The sequence below is a fragment of the Camelina sativa genome, chromosome 2 (genome assembly GCF_030686135.1).
Source record: "Camelina sativa cultivar CO46 ecotype springtype chromosome 2, ASM3068613v1".
Taxonomy (NCBI): Eukaryota; Viridiplantae; Streptophyta; class Magnoliopsida; order Brassicales; family Brassicaceae; genus Camelina; species Camelina sativa.
The window spans coordinates 20,202,217-20,230,173 of record NC_141881.1 but is presented as its reverse complement, the minus strand read 5'-3'; the positions used below and the strand labels follow the sequence as shown (position 1 = coordinate 20,230,173).

General features: G+C 41.1%; 1 protein-coding gene and 1 pseudogene across 1 annotated transcript; both read right to left on the bottom strand.

The window, feature by feature from the left end:
* Window positions 1-6,709: 6,709 nt before the first annotated feature.
* On the bottom strand, window positions 6,710-7,810 carry LOC104752913 (putative F-box protein At1g32420 pseudogene; annotated as a pseudogene).
* Window positions 7,811-13,337: 5,527 nt separating this feature from the next.
* LOC147948913 (uncharacterized) lies at window positions 13,338-13,940 on the bottom strand. Its single transcript, XM_087469203.1, has one exon. It carries the CDS (start codon window positions 13,938-13,940, stop codon window positions 13,338-13,340), a length of 603 nt encoding a protein of 200 aa, XP_087325329.1.
* Window positions 13,941-27,957: the final 14,017 nt, after the last annotated feature.

Below are 27,957 nucleotides of genomic sequence, written 5' to 3'. Positions count from 1 at the left end.
AAAAACTTATTTGGCCGCTCTTAAACTAGAGGTAAACTACTGAAGAGTCCGTATCTTGAAAGGACAACTCAAATGGATCGGAACCTGTACGACACACAATAAGAATAACTAAAGCTTGTTTAGTTACGAAGTATCAGTTTCATTCTAAGGCTGTGCTAACACACAAGTCTAAATACTTTAAGTAGTTTCATTCTTCACGACGATAATTCCATATTACTTATAATTATATTGATTATGATTTGACACTAGTGAGTTTTATGGATCGACGCTGATTTCTACCAACACCAACCTGGTCTTGCTAGTAACCTTTGGTGTGGTTGGGGCTTGTTAAAATATAAAAAATTAGGTGAGGGAATTAATTGGAAATCTCACATATTGTCGCAAACAACATATGTTTAAAGTAAATATCATTTTAATGCTGCCAAAAAAAAAGAACAGAAATCATTCTAAATATTACTAACATTCAAAAAAAAAAAAAAAAGTATGTATAATATCAATCAACTTAAATATAAAGCTACAGAACTATTAATATTTTATTGTACATTATTGATTTGAACATTACATACATCCATAATAAATCATTTACAAGAAGCACAATACGTACACAATAAAATTAAAGAAAGGAAGCAATACAATAGCCGAAGATTTAAAGCGGTCTAGGCCATTTTTTTAAAGCTATATAAACATAATTTTATTGTTAAAGAATGTTTATTGGTTTTACAACGTCTTACTACTCTACCTTGTATGGGAGTATGGGACTGGTTTTACAAACTCACACGTCGCTGTCATTTATTTAGTTTGTTGTGTGTGTGTATTTTCATGCTCGTTCCTTAAATTAAAGTATTTGAGTTTGTTTCGTTTGCGTGTGTTTCGGAAGAAGTGTGTATGAGTGTATCGTGTGTGATGTTTTTGTTTCGCTCGTTTCTCGTTTTGTGATTTGTTGATGAAATTTTTATTTTAATTTGTTAATTTGCTAAAAGCCCGCGTGGTTTGAGTTTTTGTGCTTCAAGTTGATTTTAATTGTGCTCGAGTGTGGGCAACCCAAACGAGTTATAATTATAAGAGAGTTATCTCGCCCTTTGTGTAGCTCAGACTCAGAGGCAAAAAGACCTGTGCATAAGGTAAAAAGACATGAGTTTGCTTGTTAATTTCTCAAAACATATGCATGAAGCAAGAAACAAGAGAAGAAAGACTAGAATGTTGGATTACAGAGATCACACATAAGAATGCTGAATAGTTCGATGTATTATTAGCAAAGACACTTGACCTTTAAATAGCTAAGACCAAACGACTCAGTCTTACAACAACTTGAAACAGAAAATGCATGAAACAAACTCAAAACAAACCGAGAAACTCGTTCCACTAATTGACTCCTAAGAAGTCGGAACTTATTGACAAAGCAAAAGACTATATCAAACCCAACATTGTCTCCCCTAAACTGAAATCGGTAGACTTCAGTTTATCCTGTTGCACACTTCAAGCTTCTCCCTTAGCCGAACAAAGATCTCCAATCGCAAAGGCTTGGTTAAGATGTCTGCAACCTGCTCGTTGGTTCCACAATGAACAAGCTTAACAACGCCATCCTTAGTAAGATTCCTCAAGAGAAATGAAACCTAACATCAATATGTTTGCTTCGGCCATGGAGAACATGATTCTTTGATAACTTAATCGTTGAACTGTTGTCACACATGATAGTTGTACTTGCAGACTGCTTCTCCCCAAACTCTTCTAGGATTCTTCTCATCCAAACACACTGACAAGCACAATAAGCTGCTGCCACAAACTCAGCCTCTGTTGTAGACAATGTTACCACATGCTGCTTCTTTGAAGCCCACGCTACAGCTCCTCCTCCTAGCAGAAATGCATACCCACTTGTACTCTTTCCATCATCAATGTCTCATGCATAATCACTGTTTGTATAGACAGTGAGTTTATCACTAGCTCCTCTCTTGTAAAACACACCAAACCCCAAAGTACCTTTTATATAACGAAGGAGTCTTTTTGCTGCCTGCAAATGTTGATCATAAGGATCTGCCATATACCTACTCAACAAGCACACCACGTACATCAAATCTGGTCTTGTTGATGTGATATACATCAAGCTCCCAATCAGCTGCTTGTACAGTTTTAAATCCACCTTGTTTCCATCTCCTTTCTTCGACAGCCTTGTTCCTGGAACCATCGGGTTCTTAACTTCATTTCCATTATGCAGATTAAAGCTCTCCAAGATTTCTCCAGCATATTTCTTCTGATGAATGAAGATTCCCTCTGCATCTTGAATTACCTCAACTCCTAATAAATACTTCATTCTTCCCAAATCATTCATATCAAACTCTTCTTTCATGGACGATTTGAACTTTTCAAGCATCTCTGCATCATTCCCAGTAAAGATCAAGTCATCCACATACAAACTAACAATGAAAATCTGGTTACCTTCACCGAATTTTACGAATAAAGTGTGCTTATATTCGCATCTCTGGGTGAAGTAGGCTTCAATTCGGCTGTACCATGCCCGAGGGGCTTGCTTCAAGCCGTAAAGCGCCTTATTCAGTTTGTAAACCTTCTGCTTCTCCCCTTTCTTTATGTATCCTTCAGTCTGTGCCACATAAACATCTTCGGATAATTCACCATGTAGAAAGGCGCTCTTCACGTCTAACTGATAGACACACCAATCCTTTTGAGCTGTCAATGCTAAGATTATCCGTATTGTGTCCTATCTTGCGACCGGAGCAAAGACCTCATTGATCCATTTTCTTCTCCGTTAGCTTGGAGAAGAAGAAGAAGAAGAAGAAGAAGAAGAAGAAGAAGAAGAAGAAGAAGAAGAAGAAGAAGAAGAAGAAGAAGAAGAAGAAGAAGAAGAAGAAGAAGAAGAAGAAGAAGAAGAAGAAGAAGAAGAAGAAGAAGAAGAAGAAGAAGAAGAAGAAGAAGAAGAAGAAGAAGAAGAAGAAGAAGAAGAAGAAGAAGAAGAAGAAGAAGAAGAAGAAGAAAGTTTATAAGCGTTTTCTATAAAGAAAAAGTAAATGAGAAAGTTCACTTCAAACATGACAAAGAAAACATTGACGAAGAAGAAGAAGAAGGTTTACAAAGTATGATTGAAACAAATTATTTTTTGTGTGCAAAGTATGTATTTATAAGCGTTTTCTATAAAGAAAAAGTAAATGAGAAAGTTCACTTCAAAAATGATAAAGAAAACATTGACAAATAAAAACATATATGTATTCATGATTACCTCTCAAAGTACTTTTTGTGTGCAAAGTATGTATTTATAAGCGTTTTGTATAAAGAAAAGTAAATGAGAAAGTTCACTTCAAAAATGACAAAGAAAACATTGACAAATAAAAACACATATGTAGTCATGATTATCTCTTTGTTCCTGACCTTTCTTAATTTCCTCGGGAAGACTGAATGGTTTTCTTAAATTTGGTTCTTTTCCGCTTATGAATCCACTATCTTGGTACAAAACCATTATGTTAGCAGTACACAAGACCATAAGAAAATTACAGAAACTCTGAAAAGGGATGAAGATAGTTTATCTATCTTACCCTTCCTTTTCCCGAGGTGACTGAATCACTTTCCTCAGTTTAGTTATTTTCAGCTTAATAGTCCTCCATCCTGATACAAAGCCATTCTAATAGCAGTTACTAAATACTAAACAAACCACACAAATTATGCTAATGAAGAAACTTATAGTGGAATTCTTACTAAGTCGGATCCAAGCCAGTATTCGCCTGCTTTGCTCCTGTTGTTTCTATTAATCTTGACAAAGAAGCAATGTCCATAGCTGATATATTGAAAACATGTAGATAAAGGAAGTTTTTACGATTGGTTTTGTCCTTTGTGAAGTAACGATTAATGATAAAATGTGTATCAAGCAAAAGTGAATGAGAAGAAATCGAAAAACTTCACCTTAGAGTAGCATAAAAAGTACTTAGATTAATTCACTGTGACCAACAAAATGATGAAAAGTTGTAAGAGAATAAGAAGAGAAAGAGAATTGGGAAGAGAAAGATACTTCACCTGAAACTTACTTGGCAACATATTCTCAAAGTTCTTACCAATAAAGGAAGTTACTGATCGTGAAGTCCCCTTTTGTGCTAGTTTTATGGCGTGGTGTATTATGTTTGTCCAATAACCTGTCGAGATGACCTATGCATGACACAAACAAACATGAAAATAGAGGGAGAGATATCTGACCTCTCATATGCTCTTAGCTACAAAATCACCTTCTGAATTTTGGTTATTTTGGAGCACAATGCTGCATGAAGCAGGAGATACGACCCCTCATTTTCTTTTATTTAGTGAGCCAAGATTTCACTTTGAAAGCTGCACCTGAAAGTACAACACACAAAACACAAAATCAAACTTGATTGCTTGCTAATTTTTTTTTCTTTTAATCTATAAAGATGTATAAAGAATCCAACTGATAATGGAAAATTGAATTCACTTACAAGAAAATTAAGGGGGGTGTATTCAACTTAACATTTTAAGTGATTTGTGTAAGAGTTACAAATCCTATGTTATTCAGTCATGTATTTTAAAAAGTCTTCTGAAATCCACTGTTATTGAACTGATGATTTAAAAATCTATTTTAGAATCTATTAAAATCCCTTGTTATTGAACTGATAATTTAAAAATCTACTTTAAAATCCACTGTTATTCAAAACAGTTTTGTGGATTAGGATTTTAATAACTTTTAGGATTCTGGAGGATTTGTTTAGTTAAAAATACAGAAATCCAAATCTCATGGTTTTAGGTGGGATTTGAAAGAATTTTACAGAAAATCATATGAACTTCCCTAAAATCTATCAAAATTCTAAATTTCCTAAATCCCATCAAATTCTCCAAAACCATGGTTTGAATACACCCCCTAAGCTTAACCTTACATCTTTTGTCCATGAGACTTGAAAGAATGGCTTCTTGTTACTCATGACACTAAAAATTAACACACTAGAGACCAGGGAAACAAATATGAAACTATATATATATATATATATATGAAAAAACATAATGAAATAAAAGCAAATACAAATATAAATATATAACAGTGGATTCACACTTACAAGAAAATAAAGCTTAGCCTTAAATATTTTGTCCTTGTAGACTTCGTAAAATGGCTTCTTGTTACTAATGGCACTAAAAAAATGACACACTAGAAACCAGTGAAACAAAATGAAGCTATGTATGTAAAAAAACATGTAGCTAATCTGAGAACTGTATGGAATGCTAATAAATGTACTGAAAAGAGAATGTCATGTGGTATAAGAGGAGATGAAGAAATTTAGTCACCTTAGCACTGAAGAATATGTTTTGATTGTCTCATACTCTCATGTGCAAATACTCTCCAGCTACTACTGATCCGTGACTTCGTTAGTATTGTACCTTGCAAATCGACATCTAATAGAGATTTAATGTGATATAATTTATTAGTTCTGCAAGTTAATAGATCACTTAAACACGTCAGACATTTCTAGAAAAAACATTGTATCAATGTGTGCTTATCTACCTGACCTTCTTCTTTCGGGGAGGCTAAATGGCTATATATCTTAAATTTGCTTCTTTTCCCCTTATGAATCCTCTAACTTGGTACACAAGATCATATAAAATGACTATGATTTCATAATAAAAATAAATTATTGTAAATTTTCAAACAAAAATAGTTTGTTATGAATATTATTTTGAACAGAAACAAAAATATCCATAAAATTGAAACATGTCCGTTTTAATTATTTTGACATAAAAAATGCAACATTGACATGCATAAATGAACAACATACACCTTAAAATATACTCTCTTTGTTTCATAATATAGGATGTTTTAAGAAATACTTTTATTCCATAATATAGGAAGTAACCAAGAGCAATTCATTGGAGGTTTTTGAACCATTGATCAAGAGAAGAGCACTTATTACATGAAGAAGAAATTTTTTTTCGATCTGCATAATCATCTAACATTGTCAAGACGTTTATTATATTTTTTTGGACTACATCTATATATACATTTTTAGAGACAATTATAAAATAAATCCTAAAGTTCAGTACTATTTACAGGAAATGCCACTGACATTAAATATTTAATTAAATTCATTTTCTTAATAAAAACTAATTGTTATATATAGTAATTGTTAGAGGAGCATATTCCATAAATTTTGGTTTAATTTTTATAAATAAATTCGAAATATATTTATAGAAACTAATTAGTTCTACCTAAATTATTAAATAAAATAAATATACCTTTTTATATTTTAACACCATTTAAAAAAAATGATTATTTCTATGTTAAACTTAATAAAAATTAAAATATTATGAATCTTTAGATTTATAAATGTTAAAAATCTCATAAAACATGATTTATCTCAAAACAGGTTACAGCAACATTAGCATAAATTTTAAATATTATTAATCAAATGCTAGAACATGGGCTAAATTTTAATTAATGTATAAATATAAGCGATAAAGATTTAAAATATGCAAAATATTAGTCATATACTCATATATATTTAGTCTACTACAAATTATATTTTTCTTTTCTAAAATAAAATATAGCTCCGCGGTGTACATCGGGATAAAATCTAGTCTCTGTTAGATCTGTAAGCAATATAAATAAAGAAGAAGTCAAGACGTTTATTATAATTTTTTGGACTACATCTCTGTTAAATCTGTAAGCAATATAAATAAAGAAGAACCATAAGCTTCATTGGAAAATTCTTAACTAATACAAACGCATTGTGTTCTCAACATAATCCGGAACAGTCCAGAGTATACAATCGGTATGCCTTCCCTTGGGATAAATGCTTTCAAGGTCCACATTTCTCATCAATCTCATAAATTTTTGCTTCGGATCATAATAAAAGGCATCTAACTCGTCTTTTGTGCGGTACCAACACCTGGCAATAACGATCTCACCACCACTAGTAACACTTATGCTACACCAACTCTTAGGAACGTTCATCTGATCACTAAAGATAATCTTGGACCATCCTTGTGTCTCCATAACCCAAATCTCCACGCCCTTCTCGCAACACACGAATCCTAACTTCCCTTGGAAGTTTATCAGATAGGAACGATAATCCATCAATGTTTTAGGAGCGTCGACATTATGAAACTCCTCGGACCTAACATCAAAACTCATCAATATATATAGAGAAGTAGAGTCATACTGATCAGCAATCCCTGCTTGGTAATAGATTTTCCCGTTGATGCAAACTGCACCTTGCAATGGATGGTGAGATTCAACGCCTTGGATGGACTTCCACTTCGTATTTGTTTCTCCCAATGTGAAAAGTTGACAAGGCTGCTCCGGATTGTACTTTGGTAGAAACAATACTTTATATTGTTTCTCAAGAGGGTCGTATCCGATGAAACTAGTCTCCATGTGAATGGTTTTCTTCTTTGGTAAGTACAAGGACCGCCTCGTGGTAGGGTTATATAGAACTACCCGACCAGATTTTGACCAACAACATACCAAGCCGCGGAGGTAATGCCGAAATCCTTTAGGGATTAATATTGTTTCTTTGTCTTGATGAGTACTAGACAGGAAGGTTAAGTAACATTCTCGGTAGTCGACTGAAGCGAGGAAATATGCATCACGTTTAGGCTGAGCCAAAGAACGATTCATAACGAAGTCTATGAAGTCTCTACGCATGGTGATAATTGATGACCATTCCTTCGAAACGAATTGGCACCTCGCTAAAGATTTAGTCGGGAGCTTTTTTAGTATCTCCACCGTTACATCGAGAGGGATTTCGATATCTCCACCGTGACGGATTCTTCTTGTCGGCGATGGTAAGGTCTCTTCGCGTCTTCTCTTCATCATCTCTATAGCTGTTTTGTGAAAAACCCTAGAGATCAGGTCGTAGTAATCATATGTAACGTCAATCGAAAACTAGTGTTATCTTTCTTGGGCCTCTTAATAAAAAAGCCCATGTTTTTGTTTGCTATAGGAAAAGTCAACGCGGAGACATCTGTCTTGGGAGTAAATGGTAAATTTAGCTTTTGTAAGAACATGATCTGACTGCGTTCAGTCCAGTTCTCTTGTTTAGGCTTTTTGGTGAAGCGTTCTCATTGTGATACGGTAGTTGTGAATTATAATGACAAAGAACAATTCTATTCAAATTTTACAACATCGATCTAGAGAAGAGCTCTTATAGAAACTGGTGTTTCTCACAATGAATTTGTTTTAGGAGAGAAACAAATTTAGTAACAATCTCTTAAAGAACTTAGATCAAAGTAAACAAGAAAAGGAGAAATGAAATCTCTTGAGAAACAAGTTAGGTTTTTCCTCAAGAACAAAAAAGAATTAGGGTTTTTGTATTAAAAATAGGATGATCTTACAATGAGAGGATTGCCCTCTATTTATAGGTATCCGAAGATCTACTGAATATACTCAATATATCGAATATATTGAGTTTCCTAACTACAGGCGAACTAATAAGGAAAGTCTTTCCTTATTTGCTAGGTCAGCCGCAGGGCGAGTTGAAATGCCAATTCGTCACCTCGTCCATGGGCTTTTCAGTGTCATTGGGCCTCAAGGGATGAAGTCCAAACCTATGCCGAGTTCCTGGTTTAGATATCCGGTTCTTTAACGGGTCTAGATCGGTATGTTGGGGGTGCCAATTCCCGCACCAACAATTAGTCCCCCCTCAGTTCGGTACATTCAGAAATTAATTCGAATGACCGGACTATCATAAAGAATATTCGAGTTAATCCGTAAAGAGATCCGAATCTAAACACTCCGGAATCGTCGCGCTGCTTCGTCCTCCTCTAGTTGGGTGACACGTGTCCGATACATCACATCTATCAATTCGGAAACTGAAGCGTCGCATAGGGTAGATAGGCAATTATGACTCCGCGTAGGGTTGCCGTCCACTCCCTTCTATAAATATTCAACATCCATCGACTGTTTTCACTTTCCGCCGTTTCGTCAAAAGGTAATTACTTCGATCTCCTTCTCTCTTTGCCCTTAATTACTTTATTACTCGTTAATTCTTCTACACTCTTCGGCGATCTATGTTATTCTTCACCTCGGCCATGGCTTCCTCGTCAACTACCATAAGTGATCCATTGACCCCTAAGAACTCCAGTAGGCGACCTCCGACTGCTATCAGATCGGTTCGAGGCGAGATGCCGAGTAGACCAGAGGAGGCCGAATGCTCCTCAAGGCACAGATCCAACGTGATTCCAATCCCCTCTTTGATCGACGAAGACGATCGCGAAGGTCACGGAAATGCTGCGCCAATCCCCGATCTCCCACCTGACAATTCGAGCGGTGAAACAGTCCGACCTGCTTCGGACGACGTCATGATTGACGACCTCCTTCCTGTCCGAGATCACCGAGATGAAACTGGGGGCGAGAAGACGACCAGCACTGCTAAATCGGTTGGCGATGTACTGAATTCATGTGGCCTGTCCAGTTCTGGTGTTCATATTATCATCCCCGGAGAGCACCAACATCCATGGACTCCGCCTCTCGGGTACATCTGCTTATATGAGGGATTCTTCTCCCAATGCCGGTTTTTCTTCCCTCTTCCTAATTTTGCTGCTGGTCGAACTGACCAATTCCAAGTTGGACGTGCTGCTGGTCGAACTGACCAATTTTGCTTCGACTATTTCGGGGAAACGCCTCTTGTGTGCAACAAGGAAGCCGCCGGGGAGTTGTGCAGACAACTTTCGGTGTCTTCGGTCATGCTGCCGCCGCTCAACGAACTTGAATTCAGAGATCAGTACGTCCTAGCCGCTCAGTTCGCCCTTCAGGTTCGAATCACATCGCCCTCCTTATATATATTCGTATCGCATCTTTAGATTCTCATTCCGTTCTGGTTCAAAATGCAGACTGCCGCCTAGGTGTCTACACTCACTCTTATGTACGATAGGTGCGTCAAATCGATGACCTCGGCAGAAAACGAGTTCGATAAAATAAAGGAGTGCTTGGAGAATCTCCGAGAAGCGGATAAACTAAAGAGCGAGAAGATCAAGGAGTTGAGAGGTCTTCTTGTGAATAAGGAGCAAGACTGCAAAAACCTGGAAAGGAGGGTTGCCGAGCTGGAATCGTAGGAGAAAGCTCTGGGGGAAGAGAAGGCCGAGCTGACGAGGCAGTTCGAGGATCTTGGAGCAAAGCTTGAGTCAGAGATGAGACGACTCCGCCTAGATCGCCAAGCCAAGGTTGAGGGCACCGCGAAAAAAGCGCAACACCGACTTGACAAGGTAAAGGATTACCTGCGTGAGCAAGAGATGGTCCGTCCGAAAGAGGATGTTCTCAACCAAGCGTACGGGTTTGAGGAGATCATGGATTATCTTCTGAAGAACGGTGCATCCATTCCGGACAACCTGATCGCCGAGATCAAGAAGAAACAAGAGATCGCTCGGACCGAGGTGGAGGCGTTAGACCTCCTAGAGTTCGGAGAAGGCGATCTCGACATGTCTCCAGACCAACTCGGCTTTGGACTGCTTCAATCTGGAACTACGGCTCCAGATTCCGTTCGACACCCGTACGGCTCCAACGCCGGGCTTTTCCGGGCCGATCTGTCTGACAGCATCCCCTAGGAGTGCGTTCTGTTATCCTTTCTTGAGTCCAAAAGACCAAAGTACGCCGTCGAGTTGGTCTGCCCACGCTCCTTTCTTGAGTCCGAGACATTTTTTCAGCCCGTCTATGATGGTTTTGTTGGTCGCCTCGGCTTGGCCGTTTCCTGAGGATATCGGGGGGTCGAGGTGCTCAAGCGTATTCCCCATTTGCCTAAGAAGCGTCTGGTGATCATCGACGTGAACTGTGTCCCGTTTTCGGTGACGATCTCGTAAGGGAGCCCATGGCGACAGATAATGTTTTTCCAGATGAAGTTGGTGACGTCCAGCGATTGTATCTTGGTGAATAATTCTGCTTCCACCCATTTGGTGAAATAATCGGTCAGGACCAGGAGGAACTTCTTCGACCTCGATGGGGGTAATGGGCCGACGAGGTCCATCGCCCAATGCATGAAGGGGTACGGTGCAGTGACGGTGCTTAGCAGCTCGGGAGGTACATGTTTCATCTGTCTGTGGCGTTGGCAAGGCTCGTAATGTCCATCCTTCTTGATTTTCAGCGCGAGTGCACGCCCTCCGGAGTGGTTTCCGCCATCACCTTCGTGGACCTCTGTCATTATTCGTTCTGCTTCCTCTCGGTCGACGCAGGTGAGAAGGACTCCGGACGAACTGCGTCGGAAGAGGCTACCTCCCATAATGGCGTAGTGTGCGCATCGAGCTTTCAACCGGCGAGCTTGCCAGCGATCCTCTGGGACTTTGCTGTCCTCGATGTACTTTTTTATTTCGAGCTGCCAATCATCCGACGGTTGTATTACTTCCACGGGCTCCTGGACAGGTGGGTCAACGTTTATTGGGTCTGCGGCGTCGCTGATGGCGTATGCCACTTCGGCGTGGTCGATGCTAGGAGCTTCGATACACTCGATCAGGATCGTTCGTTGCAGACTCGGGTCGGAACAATTTGCCTGGGCGGCGAGGGCATCTGCTGACGCGTTTTCGCTCCTCGGGACTTTGATTAGTTCGAAAGAGGTGAACTGTGCGGAGAGAGTCCGGAGTAACTGGCGATATGCCTCCATGCGTCCGTTCTTAGCGCCGTACTCTCCACTAAACTGGGAATCGCAGAAAAATTGGATGCTCGTTACTCCCAGGCCTTGAGCTAGTCGTAATCCAGCTACGACGGCTTTGTACTCAGTCTCATTGTTTGATGCTTTGAAGCCGAGTTTTATTACTTGCTCGAGGACTTCGCCTGTTGGAGATCGGAGTATAATCCCGACGCCGGATCCTTGGTTGGAAGAGGAGCCGTCGGTGAACAAAGTCCAGGGTTCATCCTTAGGTATGGTCTCTTCGAGGTCAGGGGATAGTTCGGTATCGTACTCGCTTAGCTCGATTGCCCACTTTGCAATTCGTCCGGACTGAAGGGGGCTGTGAAGGACCGTTCTGAGCGGCTGGTCGGTTAATACGACAATGGAGTGCGACTGGAAGTAAGGTCGTAGCTTCCGAGCGGCGACGATCAAGGCGAGGGCGAGTTTTTCCAAGGTTGGGTAGCGTGTTTCCGTGTCGTTGAGAGCCTTGCTTATGTAGAATATCGGTCGCTGATCGCCGCGGTCATCTCGGACTAGTACTCCGCTTACCTCCAAGCTGGAGACAGAGACGTAAAGGTATAGCGTTTCTCCTTCCTCGGGCTTCACGAGCACAGGCTGATTGGTCAGGTACTGCTTAAGCTGTCCGAAGGCGGCTTCACAGGCGTCGTCCCAATGAAAGTCCTTATTACCCCGAAGAAGCTGATAAAATGGGAGACACTTGTCCGTCGATCGGGCGATGAAACGGTTTAGCGCGGCAACTCGACCTGTTAAGCGCTGTACTGCTCACTTGTTAGTTGGCGATGGGAGTCCCAGCACTGCTTCGATCTGTTTTGGGTTTGCCTCGATTCCGCGTTCTGTGACGATATATCCCAAGAATTCCCCCGAGGTAACCCCAAAGGTGCACTTGGTGGGATTTAACTTCATCTGGAATCGGTCTAGGATGTCGAAGCATTCGGCGAGGTGCTGGACGTGTTGGTCTGCTATAAGGGATTTGACCAGCATGTCGTCAATGTAGACCTCCATCGTCTTCCCTAACAAGTCGGCGAACATCGTGTTGACCAGGCGTTGGTAGGTCGCCCCTGCGTTTTTCAGGCCGAATGGCATCACCTTGTAGCAGTAGGTTCCTCTATCGGTGATGAACGCGGTTTTCTCGCGATCGGCTGGGCTTATTGCGATCTGGTTATATCCAGAGAACGCATCCATGAATGAGAGGAGTTGGTTGCCCGCTGTGGCCTCCACGAGTTGGTCGATATGAGGTAACCGGAAGCAATCCTTGGGACATGCCTTATTGAGATCGGTGAAGTCAACGCAGACTCGCCATTTGCCGTTCTTTTTCTTGACCACCACCGGATTAGCCAGCCAGTCGGGGTATTGTACCTCCATTATCTGATCGGCCTTCAGAAGTCGCTCGACTTCGTCCTGCACTGCCTTTGCTTGATCGGCGCCGGGACGTCGTCGTTTCTGCCGGACTGGTTTGAAGGTGGGATCGGTATTCAATTTATGGCATGTGACTGACGGATCGATGCCTACCATATCTTTAGTGGACCAAGCGAACGTCTTGGATCGCGATCTTAGGAACGCTACCAGCTCGGTCTTGAGTTTTTCGTCGAGTTCGGCCCCAATTCCAACCGTCTGGGAGGGGTTTGTTCCGTCGATGTTGACTTGTATGATTTGGCATCCCGTGGCCTTTAGCTGATCTCGCTCCGGTTTATGAGGATCGACGGAATGATCCTCATCCTGTAATTGCTATGCGTCATCCTTCCGCCTATGTTTTTTCTCGAGAACGGAACAGGTCCTAGCCATCTTCTGGTCGCCATACAACGTATAAATTCCTGCAGCCGTTGGGAATTTTAGGCAGAGATGATAGGTGGAAGGTACTGCCTGCATGGAATAAATCCAGGGTGAGCCTAAGATGGCGTTGTAAATTGGTGGGGCGTCTATGACCACGAACTTGGTTTTGCGTGTTACGCCACCAGCTTGGACTTGCAGCTTTACGTCGCCCATCGACGTTTTGGCTACGCCATCATATCCAGTCAGCATCCTGCCTCCTGGTTTGATTTGCTCCGGCGTGACACCCATTTTCTCCAGTGTTTGCGAGAACAGGACGTTGACCGTGCTACCGGTGTCCACTAAGACGCGTTCTACGTCGAACTCGTCCATCCTGATTTCCACCACCAAGGGGTCGTTATGAGGGTGGTGGATCCCCTTGGCGTCTTTTGCTGTGAACGCGATGGGGTCTGTGCTCAACTCTTCCTCTTCGGAAATCGCCCGAACGTTACAGATCTGACGCGCTCGCTTTTTCAAGGCTCGGACGGAATCTGGGCATTCATCGGTCTGACCGATGATCATTGCGATACGATCCCGAGGTGCTGCTTGATCGTTCTGCTGTCGTTTTTAACGCTTGGATGGTGTCTTGGGGACTTCCACTGGTGCCGACATCTGCAGCTCGGCAGGAGGTGGCTGTTGCGGGGTATCTGGTGCGCTGTTGGATTGGTTGGCACCCTTCTGACCTCTGCCAGGGTTGGATCGCCCGAACCTTCCTCCTCGACCTCTGCCTCCGCGGCCACCGCGAGAAGCTTTTGGTTGATAAATAGCTTTGATTTCACTGGATAGGTACTTCTCGTATAAGTAATTGGACAGATGCTTGCACTCGGCTGTTGAATGGCCGCCGAACATATGGAAATCACAGTATAGCTCTCCTTGTGTATCGGAAGAGGCGGTGTTCTGTCCTTCATCCTCGGATATCGCGTTGACCACTCCGCGCTTTGGATCCCTTGGGTCGTGGTGCTTCCGAGGTTCCTGATAGGTTTCCCGATTTTTTTCTTTGGCCGCGGCTGGACGAGGAGGAGGGAGTTTGTTGGCCTGTTTCTCCTCGTCTTCCTCAACGTAAGCGACGCGAGATCCCCGATGGAGGGCTTCGCCCAGGTCGGTGGCTTCCCTGATATTGAGATCTACGTGCAATCGGGAGCCAGGAATGAGTCCTTTCTTGAAGGCAGCGATTGCGACGTCTTCAGCGACCGTTATGGTGGCGTACTTTTCCTTGAAGCGAGTGAGGTACTTCCGCAGGGGTTCGTCGGGCTCTTGGACTATCTCCCACAGCTCAGCACTGGAAGCGTTACGTTGAATGAACACCCGATAATTACGCAGGAAAGCTGTCGACAGTTGTTCGAAACAGTCGATTGTGCCCGGGGGGATATGGGAAAACAATATGAGTGCATTCTCTATCAGGCTGTCGACGAACAGTTGGCACTGGCCGGCGTCTTTCTGCTCCTCGGTGAACCTGGCTTTGGAGATGGTTGCCATGAACGAGGTCAGGTGCTTCACTGGATCCTTCGTTCCATCGTAAGTTGGAACTTTTATCTTCACGTTCGGAACGTGCGTTTCCAAGATGCGCCGGGTGAATGGAGATTGCTGTGTAGCCTCGAACATTCTATCAATCTCGGGTGCCGAGCTGATGGCTCGGTGGAGGAGGGACCCCATAGCTTTAATCTTGAGGTGCATTTCTTCCAGCTCAGGGCAGGAAGGTGTGGCCAGATCTCCCTGGGAAGATTGCCCCAGCCGATGCTGTGCCCCTGATGCGAGTACCGACGGTACTTGCTGGTTTGGGAACCGGAGAGTTGAGGAATGCGGGTTGCTGAACAGACGGCGGATTAGAGGATCGTTCCTCCGAGTCTCCTGCGATGGTGCCTCGTTCTGTTGACGTGGTGGGGGTGCGCCGTGCCCCATTGTGTCCAGCCGTTGATTTGTTGCGGAGATCGCCTGGAAAAGGTCCTTGGAGATCGTTCCGAACATGTGACGGAGATCGTCCATGGTGACGAACTGGGAAGGTTGGGCAATTTGCCCGGGCGATCCCTGTCTATCGACAGTTCCGTTGACTGGTGGCACTTCGCCGGTCTCCTGATCTCCGTGGTGGGGTATCTCAACCTCCTCCACTCCATCGGAAGGTGCTGCGGACTCATCTACTGGGTTAGCCGAAGTGCGACGAGTACCCGTCCGCGCGTAGACGCGCATGGCGGGTGCGGCGACAGGTGGATCCGTGGCGACGTCCTGAGAGTTGGTTACCCGGTTGGTTGGATCATCTTGTTGTAGGGCAGTTGCGTTGATGGCGCCGTTGTTGGAGATTGAAGACATGGTATTGGCTCTTGTTTCTTTGTGATGAGATCTAGAAGAGAAGTGTTTTGTAGAACTTAGGCCCCCTCCTTCTAGCGCCAATTATAGAAACTGGTATTTCTCACAATGAATTTGTTTTAGGAGAGAAACAAATTCAGTAACAATCTCTTAAAGAACTAAGATCAAAGTAAACAAGAAAAGGAGAAATGAAATCTCTTGAGAAACAAGTTAGGTTTTTGCTCAAGAATAAAGAGGAATTAGGGTTTTTGTATTAAAAATGGGATGATCTTACAATGAGAGGATTGCCCTCTATTTATAGGTATCCGAAGATCTACTGAATATACTCAATATATCGAATATATTGAGTTTCCTAACTACAGGCGAACTAATAAGGAAAGTCTTTCCTTATTTGCTAGGTCAGCCGCAGGACGAGTTGAAGTGCCGATTCGTCACCTCGTCCATGGGCTTTTCAGTGTCATTGGGCCTCCAAGGATGAAGTCCAAACCTATGCGGAGTTCCTAGTTTAGATATCCGGTTCTTTAACGGGTCTAGATCGGTATGTTGGGGATGCCAATTGCCGCACCAACAGCTCTAATAGAGAAATATGATATATATGCTTTATTAGTTCGTGCAAGTTATAAATGACTCAAACTCGTCAGTCATTTCCAAAAAAAAAAACATTGTATCAATGTGTACCTGACCCTTCTTTTTTAGGGGAGACTGAATGGCTTTTTTAAATTTGGTTCTTTTCTCCTTAAGAATCCATTATCTTGGTACAAAACCATTATGTTAGCAGTAGACTATATACACAAGACCATAAGAAAACTACAAAACTCTGAAAAGGTATGAAGATAGTTTATCTACGTTCTTTCCTTTTCCCGAGGCGACTGAATCACTTTCCTAAGTTTGGTTGTTTTCTGCTTCAGAGTCCTCCATCATGATACAAAGCCATTCTAATGAAGAAACTTATAGTGGGAATCTTACTAAGTTTTATCAAAGTCGGGGTGCGACTGCTTTGCCCCTGTTGTTTCTATTAATCATGACAAAGAAACAATGTCCATAGCTGAAATATTGAACATGTTGATAAAAACAAGTTTTTATGATTGGTGTAGTCCTTTGTGAAGTATCGATTAATAAGAAAATGTATGTATAAAGCAAAAGTGAATGAGAAGAAATCGAAAAACTTCACCTTAGAGTAGCATAAAAAGTATGCAGGACACGATTTCGCTTTTCGTGGCTCGAATTTCACTATAGAGTAGGGAAAAAAACCAAAAAATACCCCATCTAATTTTTATTTGGAAGTTTAATACCTGAACTTTTTTGGTTGGAACTTTAATACCTGGTCTAATTTTTGTTTTGATTAAAAAGCTTCGTTTATATTTGTGTTGGTTGATTAGCACCTTGGAGTTAACAGCTGTTAATGGCTCTAACGGAATCACTAACTCGGGTTAAAAATTAATCCCATGTAGTTAACCAAACCAAACGAAAGACACTGTTGCCCTTTACTATTAGTTTTCCCCAAATCGAATTCGAGAGAGGAGAAGAACCCTAAATCGCATTTCCCCCAAATCAAAGAAAGAAAGATATTAATCTTATGTTGCGTTTGAGTGTGTTTAGAGTTTTGTTGCGTGTGTTGTATTGTTTGAGTTTTGTTGTCTTTGGGTGTGTTTTGAGTTTGAGTGCATCTGTGTTTTTTTTTTTTTTTGTGTCTGTGAACGTTTGTGTATTCAAATTGTGTCTGGACTGGAGCTCAAAGATATCTGCATGATGCAGGAGACACGACCCTTCATTTGCTTCACTTAAAATTACTGCACCTGAAAACACACAACACACAAACAATAGAATGAATACACAAAATCAATGCTAAGAAACCAAAACTTAATTAGTTGTTCTCATCTCCAAATTGAGATAGAAATTGCCACTAGATTGCTGAATTATATGTGACCCTATGGGTTTTCAAAAATTTGGTTCTGGCTTTGGATTATTTTTTATAAAACGCAATTATTAAAAAAAAAGTACCAGTGGAAAACTAAAATATTAGAGTTATTAATTAGTTTATGAAAATTTTATGATTATTTATTTGGAAAGAACTAATGTGTTAAATTTATTTATTTTGATGTATTTAAACCGTTTTCTTACTACGATGTTTTTGAATTTTATTAATTTTGACTATGTTTCGAAAATGAAAATAAATAATTGTCATTGTTTAAAAAATATATTTAATTTTTTTATATTATATTAAAAATATGTTTAATTATAAATAATATTTAGAAAAAAAATGTATTAGCATAATTAAAACATGTCCGTTTTAATCATATTTGATATTAAAGAATAAAGATGCAACATTGACATGCAAAAACAAACAACACCTTAACAAATAACGATTCATTATTGCAGGTTTTTATCCATTGATCCAGAGAAAAGCTCTCATTACATGAGGAATGTGTTTTAGATCTGCATATCTACTCAGTACAAAAATCAAAGAAGACGTTTAGTATTTTTTGGACTCCATCTAAACCTTAACCTTAAATTTGTGAGCCATATAAATAAAGAAGAACCATAAAGCTCTATTGGAAAATTCTTAACTAATGATATGCTCAAATTGTAATACCCTAATGGTACTAACAGCCTTGCAGTTGTAATACTTTAGGGGTCGAATCCACAGAGACTCTAGTTCACACAATAGACTTATTATTCTTTTAATTATGCTAAATCAATAATATTAAATTAAAGACAATGCAAAAACAGAATTAAAATGTGTTGTAAATTCAAGGGATCAAAGAACTAAGTCTAGAGAATTTCTCAAGAATTTATGGGATATTAAATCAAGCAAATAATTAAGATTCAAGCAATTAAATATCAGATCTAGAACTCTAAGCACACTTGTAAAATAAATCAGTTTTCACTGCAAATATTATCTAAATTTCAAACCAGAAAATCCAAATCTCTTTGCAAAATTCAAGGTTAAAAATCAGCTTTAAAAACAAGTTTAGATTGTTCACAAAATTATTAATTCAAATCTCTTTGCAAGAAATAATTTTGTTCATCAAAAGGTTTAATCAGGAAAATCAATTATATTCTCATATCAATTTACTTTCCTAAGTTATTAGTTTTAGGTGATCAATCAAGAATCAATATGAAGAACAACCTAAGATGAAGATCATAGAAGATAATGAATCCTAAAATTAACAGATCTAATTATAAACCATAAAAACCCTATGAAAAACCCTAAACCTAACAAGCAAACTACTCAGACATGTTTAATAAATCACAAAACATCTCTCTGAATAATAAGCAATTGATATTAAGAAGTAAGGAAGGGAGTTCAAGAATCTTCTCTCTACAGATAAAATCAGATCTATCTCTCCAAAGCTCTCAATATCTCTTCTGGTTGCAGAATAATACTTAGGTCTAAACAATGACCATAAAAATCCTATAAATACTCTAAAACACATCTTGGGCCTTAATTGCAAATAAGGAAAACTTGGGCTTAATTTGTAATTCTTCAAAAGCTTGTGAGACAACTTCCGTTTGTCTTTGTGGCACCTGCATCGATCGATGCTGATATTGCATCGGTCAATGCAAAGTCTTGATCACGTCTCCAAGTTTTGTTGATCAGCCTTCATGCTTTGATTATGCAGCCAAATCATCCTCTTTTAGCTCCTTTGTGTTCCATTCGTGCCAATGAGTACCTAAACCTATAAAGACTCAAAAACCACCTAGAAAACAAATCAAAAGACTCAAAAAGCACACTTATACCATGGTTAAAAACCACAAAAACCATGATATATCAACTCTCCCAGACTTAGCCTTTGCTTGCCCTTAAGCAAAACAGAAACTTAGGCCTTTGAAAGAGGTTTGAAAACATGGAATTCACTCAACTGCATGTAACTGTTTTTCGCACTCTTCATCGCCTTGATCTTCAGAACTTACTTCATATATTTTGTCAATTGAAAAGCATCAACATTCCTTACTCAAATCCCACAATCCTCTGGAATCTCTAGTCTCACCATTGTCATCTCATTAAAAAAATTAAAGCAAGTACAGGTGAGTTCTTGCCTTGGTGTATCCATCAGTGGCATATGAACTCTCTTCAGGCCAAGACATTCTTCATACATCTCCTTTCCTCTCCCTTTTCTCACTTCCATTTTTTTTTTCTTTTCTTATCAAAGGTGTAAGCGAATACCGGGGTCATCGGTAATTTATCTACCCCTCGCTTCCAAGCTTTGTGTGATCATTTGACTCAAGAGTAGAATAATGGGGTCACTGGTAATTTACCTACCCCTCTAAACTGATCAAAATCATTTCATCTTTTATTTTATTCTCCTCTTTTTTTCTGATCATTCTCTTTTTTTTTTAAGCACTGAAGGGAAGAGAGAGGGGAGACATACTTTGAAAAATTGCACTGTCTTGTATGGCCCGAAGAAGAAGTCTAGTCCACTGATTTCCAACTCCAAAGTAAGATATTAAGTCCGGTTAAAATCCTGATAAAACTGTGAGACAACGTTAGTTTAACCAGATATCTTTTGGATAAGGGCTTTCAGGATTGTTGATACAGCTCATAGTTTTTCCAAACTTCAGTTCTGAGATCAAGCGTAATCAAGATTCATAAGATTGTTAGCCAAAGAACAGAAACCATTAGTTAGAGATCCTAATTCCAAAAAGAAAAATTTTAAAAATTTGACTCAAAAATATGGTTTTGACTGACACAACTGAAACTAAGAAAGAAAAAAGTAGTTAGTTAGTAACTAGCCTCCCCCAGACTTAAACAACACTGTCCCCAGTGTTATCAAGCCTAAGATTGACTAAGAAAGAAAAATCAAACTGAAAAAGTAGTAAACATATGAACCAGTTTCGTGTTACCAACTGTTAGCCTCTGTGTCGACTGATGCAAAGGTTGCATCGAACGATGCAGAGCCAAATCGTGCGAAAATCCGACGTATCCTGTTAGCCGCATGTTAGTTGTGTTTCTCTCATGGTTCTCAGCACTGGTAAGAATCACTCAAGCACAACATTAAATGCAACATGATAGATAATGGTTCATAATGCAATACAATTTCAATCTGAAACAAATGACAAACTGACTCAAGAAAACATAAAAAATGACTCAAAGTGAAAGAGAAAAAGGATAAAAGAAACCGTAAACAGAAGTAGGATCAACCCTCAGAACCAGCATCACCATCAGCATCGCTACCACTAGCTCCAGCAAGGGGAGGAGAACGAGAACGGGATCTGCGCCTAGTGGGACGGAAGCAAGCAAAACGAGAAATCGCGTTCCAGAAGGTACGCATGGTGGATGTCTGGTACTCCTGGTAGTCTCCCTGGCTCATAGTACGAGAAGGCTGTGGTGGCTCAGGAAAAGCAGGAAACTCAAATGCTGTAGTGCCAGATGAAGAACCAATCGCAAAACCCCCAGCAGGGTGATCATCAGCAGCAGTACTCTCATGACGGGAAGGTGATAGTATAACAAAATCAGAGGCATGAGGAAGAAAATGCAACTGCTCTGCATCCTCTCCAATAGTGGTGAGGTCTGGTCGCGGCAATCTGATCAGATGAATACCAGTAGAATCACAAAAACGCGAAAGCATCTCCCTCTTCAGCCAAGTAGAGTTCCTCAAATGCTCCTCATCAATAACACCCCTCTCAGTGCTAAAAGAGACAGAATCAGTAGCAATACGTAGTCTCTGAAAGATAGGAGTAAGCAGACTCCCAACATACTCTTTCTTCCCACGCCCAAAAGCCTTGACCTTCAGAGAGATCAAGTGATCAGCAAACACTGCACCATAGTTAACCCTCTCAGGATCAACCCATCTATCATCCTCAGCAATCAAATCATAGATCCCATATGCCATCAGGTGCAAATCACTCACTCTCATCTTCCCAGCCTCCATCTTACACAAAATAATACTGGCTATGGCTTTAAAAATGTACCTGATCACTGGATGCCTCACATCAGTCATAGTGGAAGCTCGGGAATCATAGTCACCAGTACCGAAATAAGACCAAAGATGCGAGACATCTACAAACTCTCCTGGAAGTGTAACTCCCTCTGGCTCTCTGCTAAAACCATAAATGTCACAAAGATCAGGTAAAGAAATCTCATACCGAACTCCTCTAATGAAGAAAGACAGCCTTCCTTCACTAGCTTTTGGGACCTGCTTGTTCTGGTACAGAAGGCGGACTGAGGCCATGAATTGACGGACCAGCTCCGGATACAAGTCATAGTGGCGAGTGCACATGGTCCCAAGTCCAATCTTCTCCAGAATCCTCAATACCTCATCATGAATCCCAAGCCTCTGCATAGTTACAGGATCAACGAACCGAGTCGGCAGAATCTCAACCTTAAGCCAAGCATTGTAGAACATAGTCTCATATTCTCCCCAAGAATCAAGTAGCGGTCTGTTGATGTACTCAAGCTTCTTAACCTCTTTAATTGGACGTTCTGGCCAAACATGCTGTGGTGGAATCCTTTGTCTTTCTCTTTTTGGCCATGGCTCTTGAAAATTAGCTTGAAATGGTGCATCAAGAGCTGCAAGTGGTTGGATTGGTCTCAGTGGAACCGGAGGAGGAACCGCCGGTGGTGGGAGGTCGGTCTGGCGCGGCGGAGCGACGCTGGAATTACCGTGGCGAGCTCTCTTCGTTCGTGGGCTGGACGACATTGCTCCGAATCGCCAATCTGATGAGGGAATCGAATAGAGGAGTAAAAACCGAGTGGAATGGGGCTTAGAATCGTTGGATTTGAGCAAGAAACGAGTGAGATATGGTCGATTGAAGTTTGTGTTTCTCTCTGGTTCGAGTTTGGGAAAAACGGCGAAGAAGACGAAGTCGAGAGACTTTAATCGCGACTGTAGGTTATATTGCATCGATCGATGAAGGGGTGGCATCGGTCGATGCAAGTGTTGGGTCGATGCAACTGGGCTTCGGTCCGACCCACGACCAATTCGATTATTCCAAACCCATCAGCCCGTGTAATCTTCGATCCATTAAGAGCATTGAACTTTGCATCGACCGATGCACCAGTTGTGTCAATTGATGCAGAGCCACTTCCGTTTTGTTTTCACGCTTTCTGCATCACTTATACTCAAAACTAAAAATTAATATGTTAGTAAATCCTAAAAATAAAAATAATAATAAAAATAATTAAATCCTACCAGTGGGTTGCCTCCCACTCAGCGCTTGTTTTAAGTCATTAGCTTGACTTGGCAGCGGATTAGGCAGAAGGTGCATCATCCAAACGCACAATGTGTCCGTCTGGGATCTTGGCTTCAGCCCAATAGTGTTTCACCCTCTGTCCATTGACCGTAAACTTCTCTCCCTTGGAGTTAAGCAGCACAATAGCTCCATAGGGGCGGACTTCTTGGATAGTGAATGGTCCGGACCAGCGAGAACGAAGCTTTCCGGGAAACAACTTCAAGCGAGAGTTGTACAGAAGTACCTGATCATTAGGCTCAAAATATCTGGAGATGATCTTCCTATCATGATAAGCCTTTGTTCTCTCCTTGTATAGCTTAGAGTTCTCAAATGCATGATGTCTAAACTCATCCAACTCATTCAGCTGTACCAACCTTCTCTCTGAAGCTGTCTTGGCATCAAAATTCAATAATTTAACAGCCCATGCTGCCTTGTGCTCTAACTCCACTGAAAGATGACATGCTTTCCCATAAAGCAGATGAAAAGCAGTAGTGCCAAGTGGTGTATTATATGCAGTTCTGTAGGCCCATAGTGCATCATCAAGCTTCACTGCCCAATCCTTCCTTGTAACACCCACAGTTTTCTCCAGAATCTCCTTAATCTGCCTGTTGGAAACCTCAACTTGTCCACTAGTCTGAGGATGATATGGACTAGCCACTCTATGTTGAACTCCATACGTTTTCAACAACTTATCAAACACTTTATTGATAAAGTGCTTACCTCCATCACTGATGACAATCCGAGGCACTCCAAACCGTGGAAAGATAATGGTGTTAAACAGCTTAAGAACCACATCAGAATCATTCTTTGGACTTGCAATAGCTTCTACCCACTTGGAGACATAGTCAACAGCTACAAGGATGTACTTGTTCTTGTAAGAAGGGAATGGTCCCATAAAATCAATGCCCCAGCAATCAAAAACTTCAACCTCAAGGATGAAATTTTGTGGCATCTCATGTCTCTTACTAATCTGTCCTCTTCTTTGACAAGCATCACATCTAGACACAAACTCATGAGCATCCTTAAACATTGTTGGCCACCAAAACCCTACTTGAAGAACTTTGGACACTGTCTTGTAAGTAGCAAAATGTCCAGCATAATCTGATCCATGGCAATGAGATAACACATCAGGAACCTCAGTCTCAGCTAGACATCTCCTGTAAACTCCATCTGAACAATGCTTATACAAGTATGGTTCATCCCAATAGTATCTTCTAAGCTCTCTCAAGAACTTCTTCTTAGCATATCCTGTAAACTTATCTGGTTCCACCTCTGCAGCAAGGTAATTCGCGATATCAGCATACCACGGTTGATCAGTAGAAGTTACAGCAGCCACATTGTCATCAAACTCGTAACCCGATGATTCCTGAACCAAGCGTCGATCAATGCTCAATGATGCATCGGTCGATGCATTCGCCAAATTCTGTTCGTATCGAGATGAAGCATCGATCGATGCACCAGCTGTGTCGATTGATGCAGTGCCGAGAGTCTGCAAAACTTCACGCGACAAAGTAGCTTGAGAACCAATATCAATAAAGTAGACATTCTCTTCTGGCAATGAATCATGAATTGGAACATCATCTTCTATCTTAATCCTGGATAGATGATCAGTTACTCCATTCTCAATCCCCTTCTTGTCCTTAACCTCAATGTCAAACGCTTGAAGAAGAAGAATCCATCTTAGCAACCTTGGCTTGGCATCCTTTTTCTGCATCAAGTATTTAAGTGCAGCATGATCTGTATGAACTATTACCTTGGATCATACAGCAAACACTACTGCTAGCAGCTCCTTCTATGTTGTTGCATAATTCCTTTGAGCATCATCAAGTGTTCTACTAGCATAGTATATAACATGAAGTTTCTTATCCTTCCTCTGTCCCAGCACTGCTCCTACTGCAAAATCATTGGCATCACACATTACCTCAAAAGGTAAATCCCAGTCTGGTGGTTGAACAATTGGAGCACTCACAAGTTCTTGCTTAATTCGTTCAAAAGCTAAACGACATTCATCAGTAAACTCAAACTTGACATCCTTGCATAATAGAGATGAAAGTGGTCTGGCTATCTTACTGAAATCCTTGATGAAACGTCTGTAGAAACCAGCATGTCCAAGAAAACTCCTTACCAACTTCACACTATCTGGGGGTTGGAGACTTGTCATCACTTCTATCTTAGCGCGGTCCACCTCAATACCAGCCTCTGAAACTCTGTGACCAAGCACTATACCATCTCTAACCATAAAATGGCATTTCTCCCAATTAAGAACTAAGTGCTTCTCCTCACATCTAGCTAGCACTTTGCAGAGATTATCCAAACAGCTCTTGAATGAAGACCCATAAACAGAAAAATCATCCATGAAAACCTCCATGTAATCTTCAATCATGTCTGTGAAGATGGACATCATACATCTCTGAAATGTTGCAGGAGCATTACAGAGACCAAAAGGCATTCTGCGATATGCAAAAGTACCATATGGACAAGTGAAGGTTGTCTTCTCCTGGGCATCGAGATGAATCGGAATCTGGAAAAACCCGGAGTAACCATCCAAAAAGCAGTAGTATGGATGGTTAGCTAACCTCTCAAGCATCTGGTCAATGAAGGGCAGCGGGAAGTGATCTTTCCTTGTCGCGGCATTCAGCTTTCTGTAATCAATGCACATCCGGTGTCCAGTGATTGTCCGCATCGGAATCAGCTCATTCTTGTCATTCTTCACCACTGTAACTCCACCCTTCTTAGGAACAACATGAACTGGACTAACCCATTTGCTGTCAGAAATTGGGTAGATAATCCCAGCATTCAGCAATTTCATGATCTCCTTCTTGACAACATCTTGCAGATTCGGATTTAGCCTCCTCTGATGCTCAATAGATGTCTTAGCTCCTTCCTCAAGATGAATCCTATGCATGCACAAGTCCGGAGAAATCCCTGCAATATCATCAAGAGAATAGCCAAGAGCTTTGCGAAACTTGCGCAGCTTGCTTAGCAGTAAAGTGAGCTCTGCGTTGTTTAAGGAAGCATTAACAATAACAGTATAGGAAGAATTCTCTCCTAGAAATGCATACCTTAACCCTGCAGGAAGTGGCTTGAGATCCAGCTTAGGAGCTTTCTCAAGGCTCCAATCTGACAGTTTCTCAGCTTGTGAAGAAGTACCAACCAATTCCTCTTGTGCAACCAATTCTTCTTCACTTGTTCATTAGCATCTAGTAGCTTGACATACCCAGCAGCAATGTCATCCAAATGCCTAGCTTCTTCAGTAGAAGCAACCAATGCTCTCTCAAGAGGATCTTCAGGATGCAGCTCCTTGAAAATCTCTTCAGCAAGATTAGACAATGTATCCACATAAAAAGTTTGACCATCTATTGTTGGCCTCTTAACCAGCTTATCCATGTCAAAACGCATTTGCAAATCTCCAACATTAAGGCCAATCTGTCCTTTCTTGACATCAATAATAGCACCAGCAGTGGCTAAGAATGATCTTCCCAAGATTAGAGGATCCTTAGGCTCTTCCTCATACTTCAAGACCACAAAATCAGTAGGTATCAAACAATCACCAATCTTAATTGGAACATCTTCAAGGATACCATCAGGAATGCGGAATGAACGGTCAGCAAGTATAAGAATAATCTTGGTGGGTTGAAAATCTGTCATCCCTAGGCTGAGTGCTACTGATCTAGGCATTAAGTTGACCCTGGAACCAAGATCACACAAAGATCTAGCAAACCTCTCATTGAAGATTGTACAATCAAGAACAAAACTACCTGGATCAGGAAGCTTTTCTGGGATCTTGTTCTGAATGATGGCACTGACTTGAGCTGAAATCATCATCACTCCTTGCTTAGCATTCAAATCCTTGGTTACCATTCTCTTGACATATCTCCTAAGCATTGGAGAAGTCTTAACTGCATCAACCAATGGCAACTCAATAACAAGCTTATCCATCATAGCCTTGCACTTAGCATCATCAATCTCCTGCTTAGACTTCCTTGGGTTCTTGAGAAAAGGAACTCTAGGCTTGTACACTCTCTCAGCAACTGGAATCGGATCTTTCGTAACTTCCTTCTCTGCCTCGATATTGCATCGGTCGATGCTTGAGTTGCGTCGGTCGATGCTATCTCGCACAGTCAACTTGTCTACGACCTCTGAGGGTTGCGTCGATCGATGCTTAACAGCTGCATCGATCGATGCTGGTTGCGGATCGTCAAACTCATCATCCTCATCGTTCAGGTCCTGCAATTCTTGGGATCTCTGCTTCTCCTCAGCTGCAGACTGTAACTGCTTACCACTCCTTAGGGTCACAACATTGCAAGAGTGCTTAGGATTGGATTCAGTTCTTAATGGCAAGTATCCTTCTTGTCTCTTCACAGCTCCAGCAGTTTGTGCAACTTGGCTCTCCAACTTCTTAACTTGAACATTCAATGAGTCAAACTTGCCAGTAAGCTCAGTGTAGACATTGTCAATCTTCCCATTGAATGTCACTGTCAACTGCTCTTGTCCCTGAAGAATCTGCTCAAGCATTGCTTCCATCCTACTCTCAGTTGTCTTAGGAGGAGGAGATTGGTAAGAGGAGTTGCCATAGGTCCTGGTGTAACCACTGCTCTGCTGCTGCTTCTGATAGTCTTGCTTAGGAATGTAGCCTGTAGAATTAGACTGATAGTTGTTGTGCTGGTTGTTGCCACTGAAAGACCTGTTGCCTTGCTGATTTCCAAACTTTTGGCCTTGATTACCATACACAAAGTTGACATCTTCTTCTACATTCTGCTGCTCTGGCTCAAAAACTTCAACATCTTCAGCAAAGTGGACTGACTTCTTTCCAACAAGAAGGTTATGCACTGTATCCAGCTTGGCATTCACTGTAGCAAACTGATTTGAATCATACCCTTCATATGCTCTCTTCCGCTCTAAGTCTGCATTCTTAGTACTGTTACTTGATGCTAGCCTTTCAATCAACTTTTCAGCATCATCTGGGTACCTTGTCTTGAAGTTCCCATCACTAGCAGCATCCAAAGCCATCTGATACCTCCAGTCAATCCCGCTAAAGAAGATACTGATCAATTGCACCTCTGAG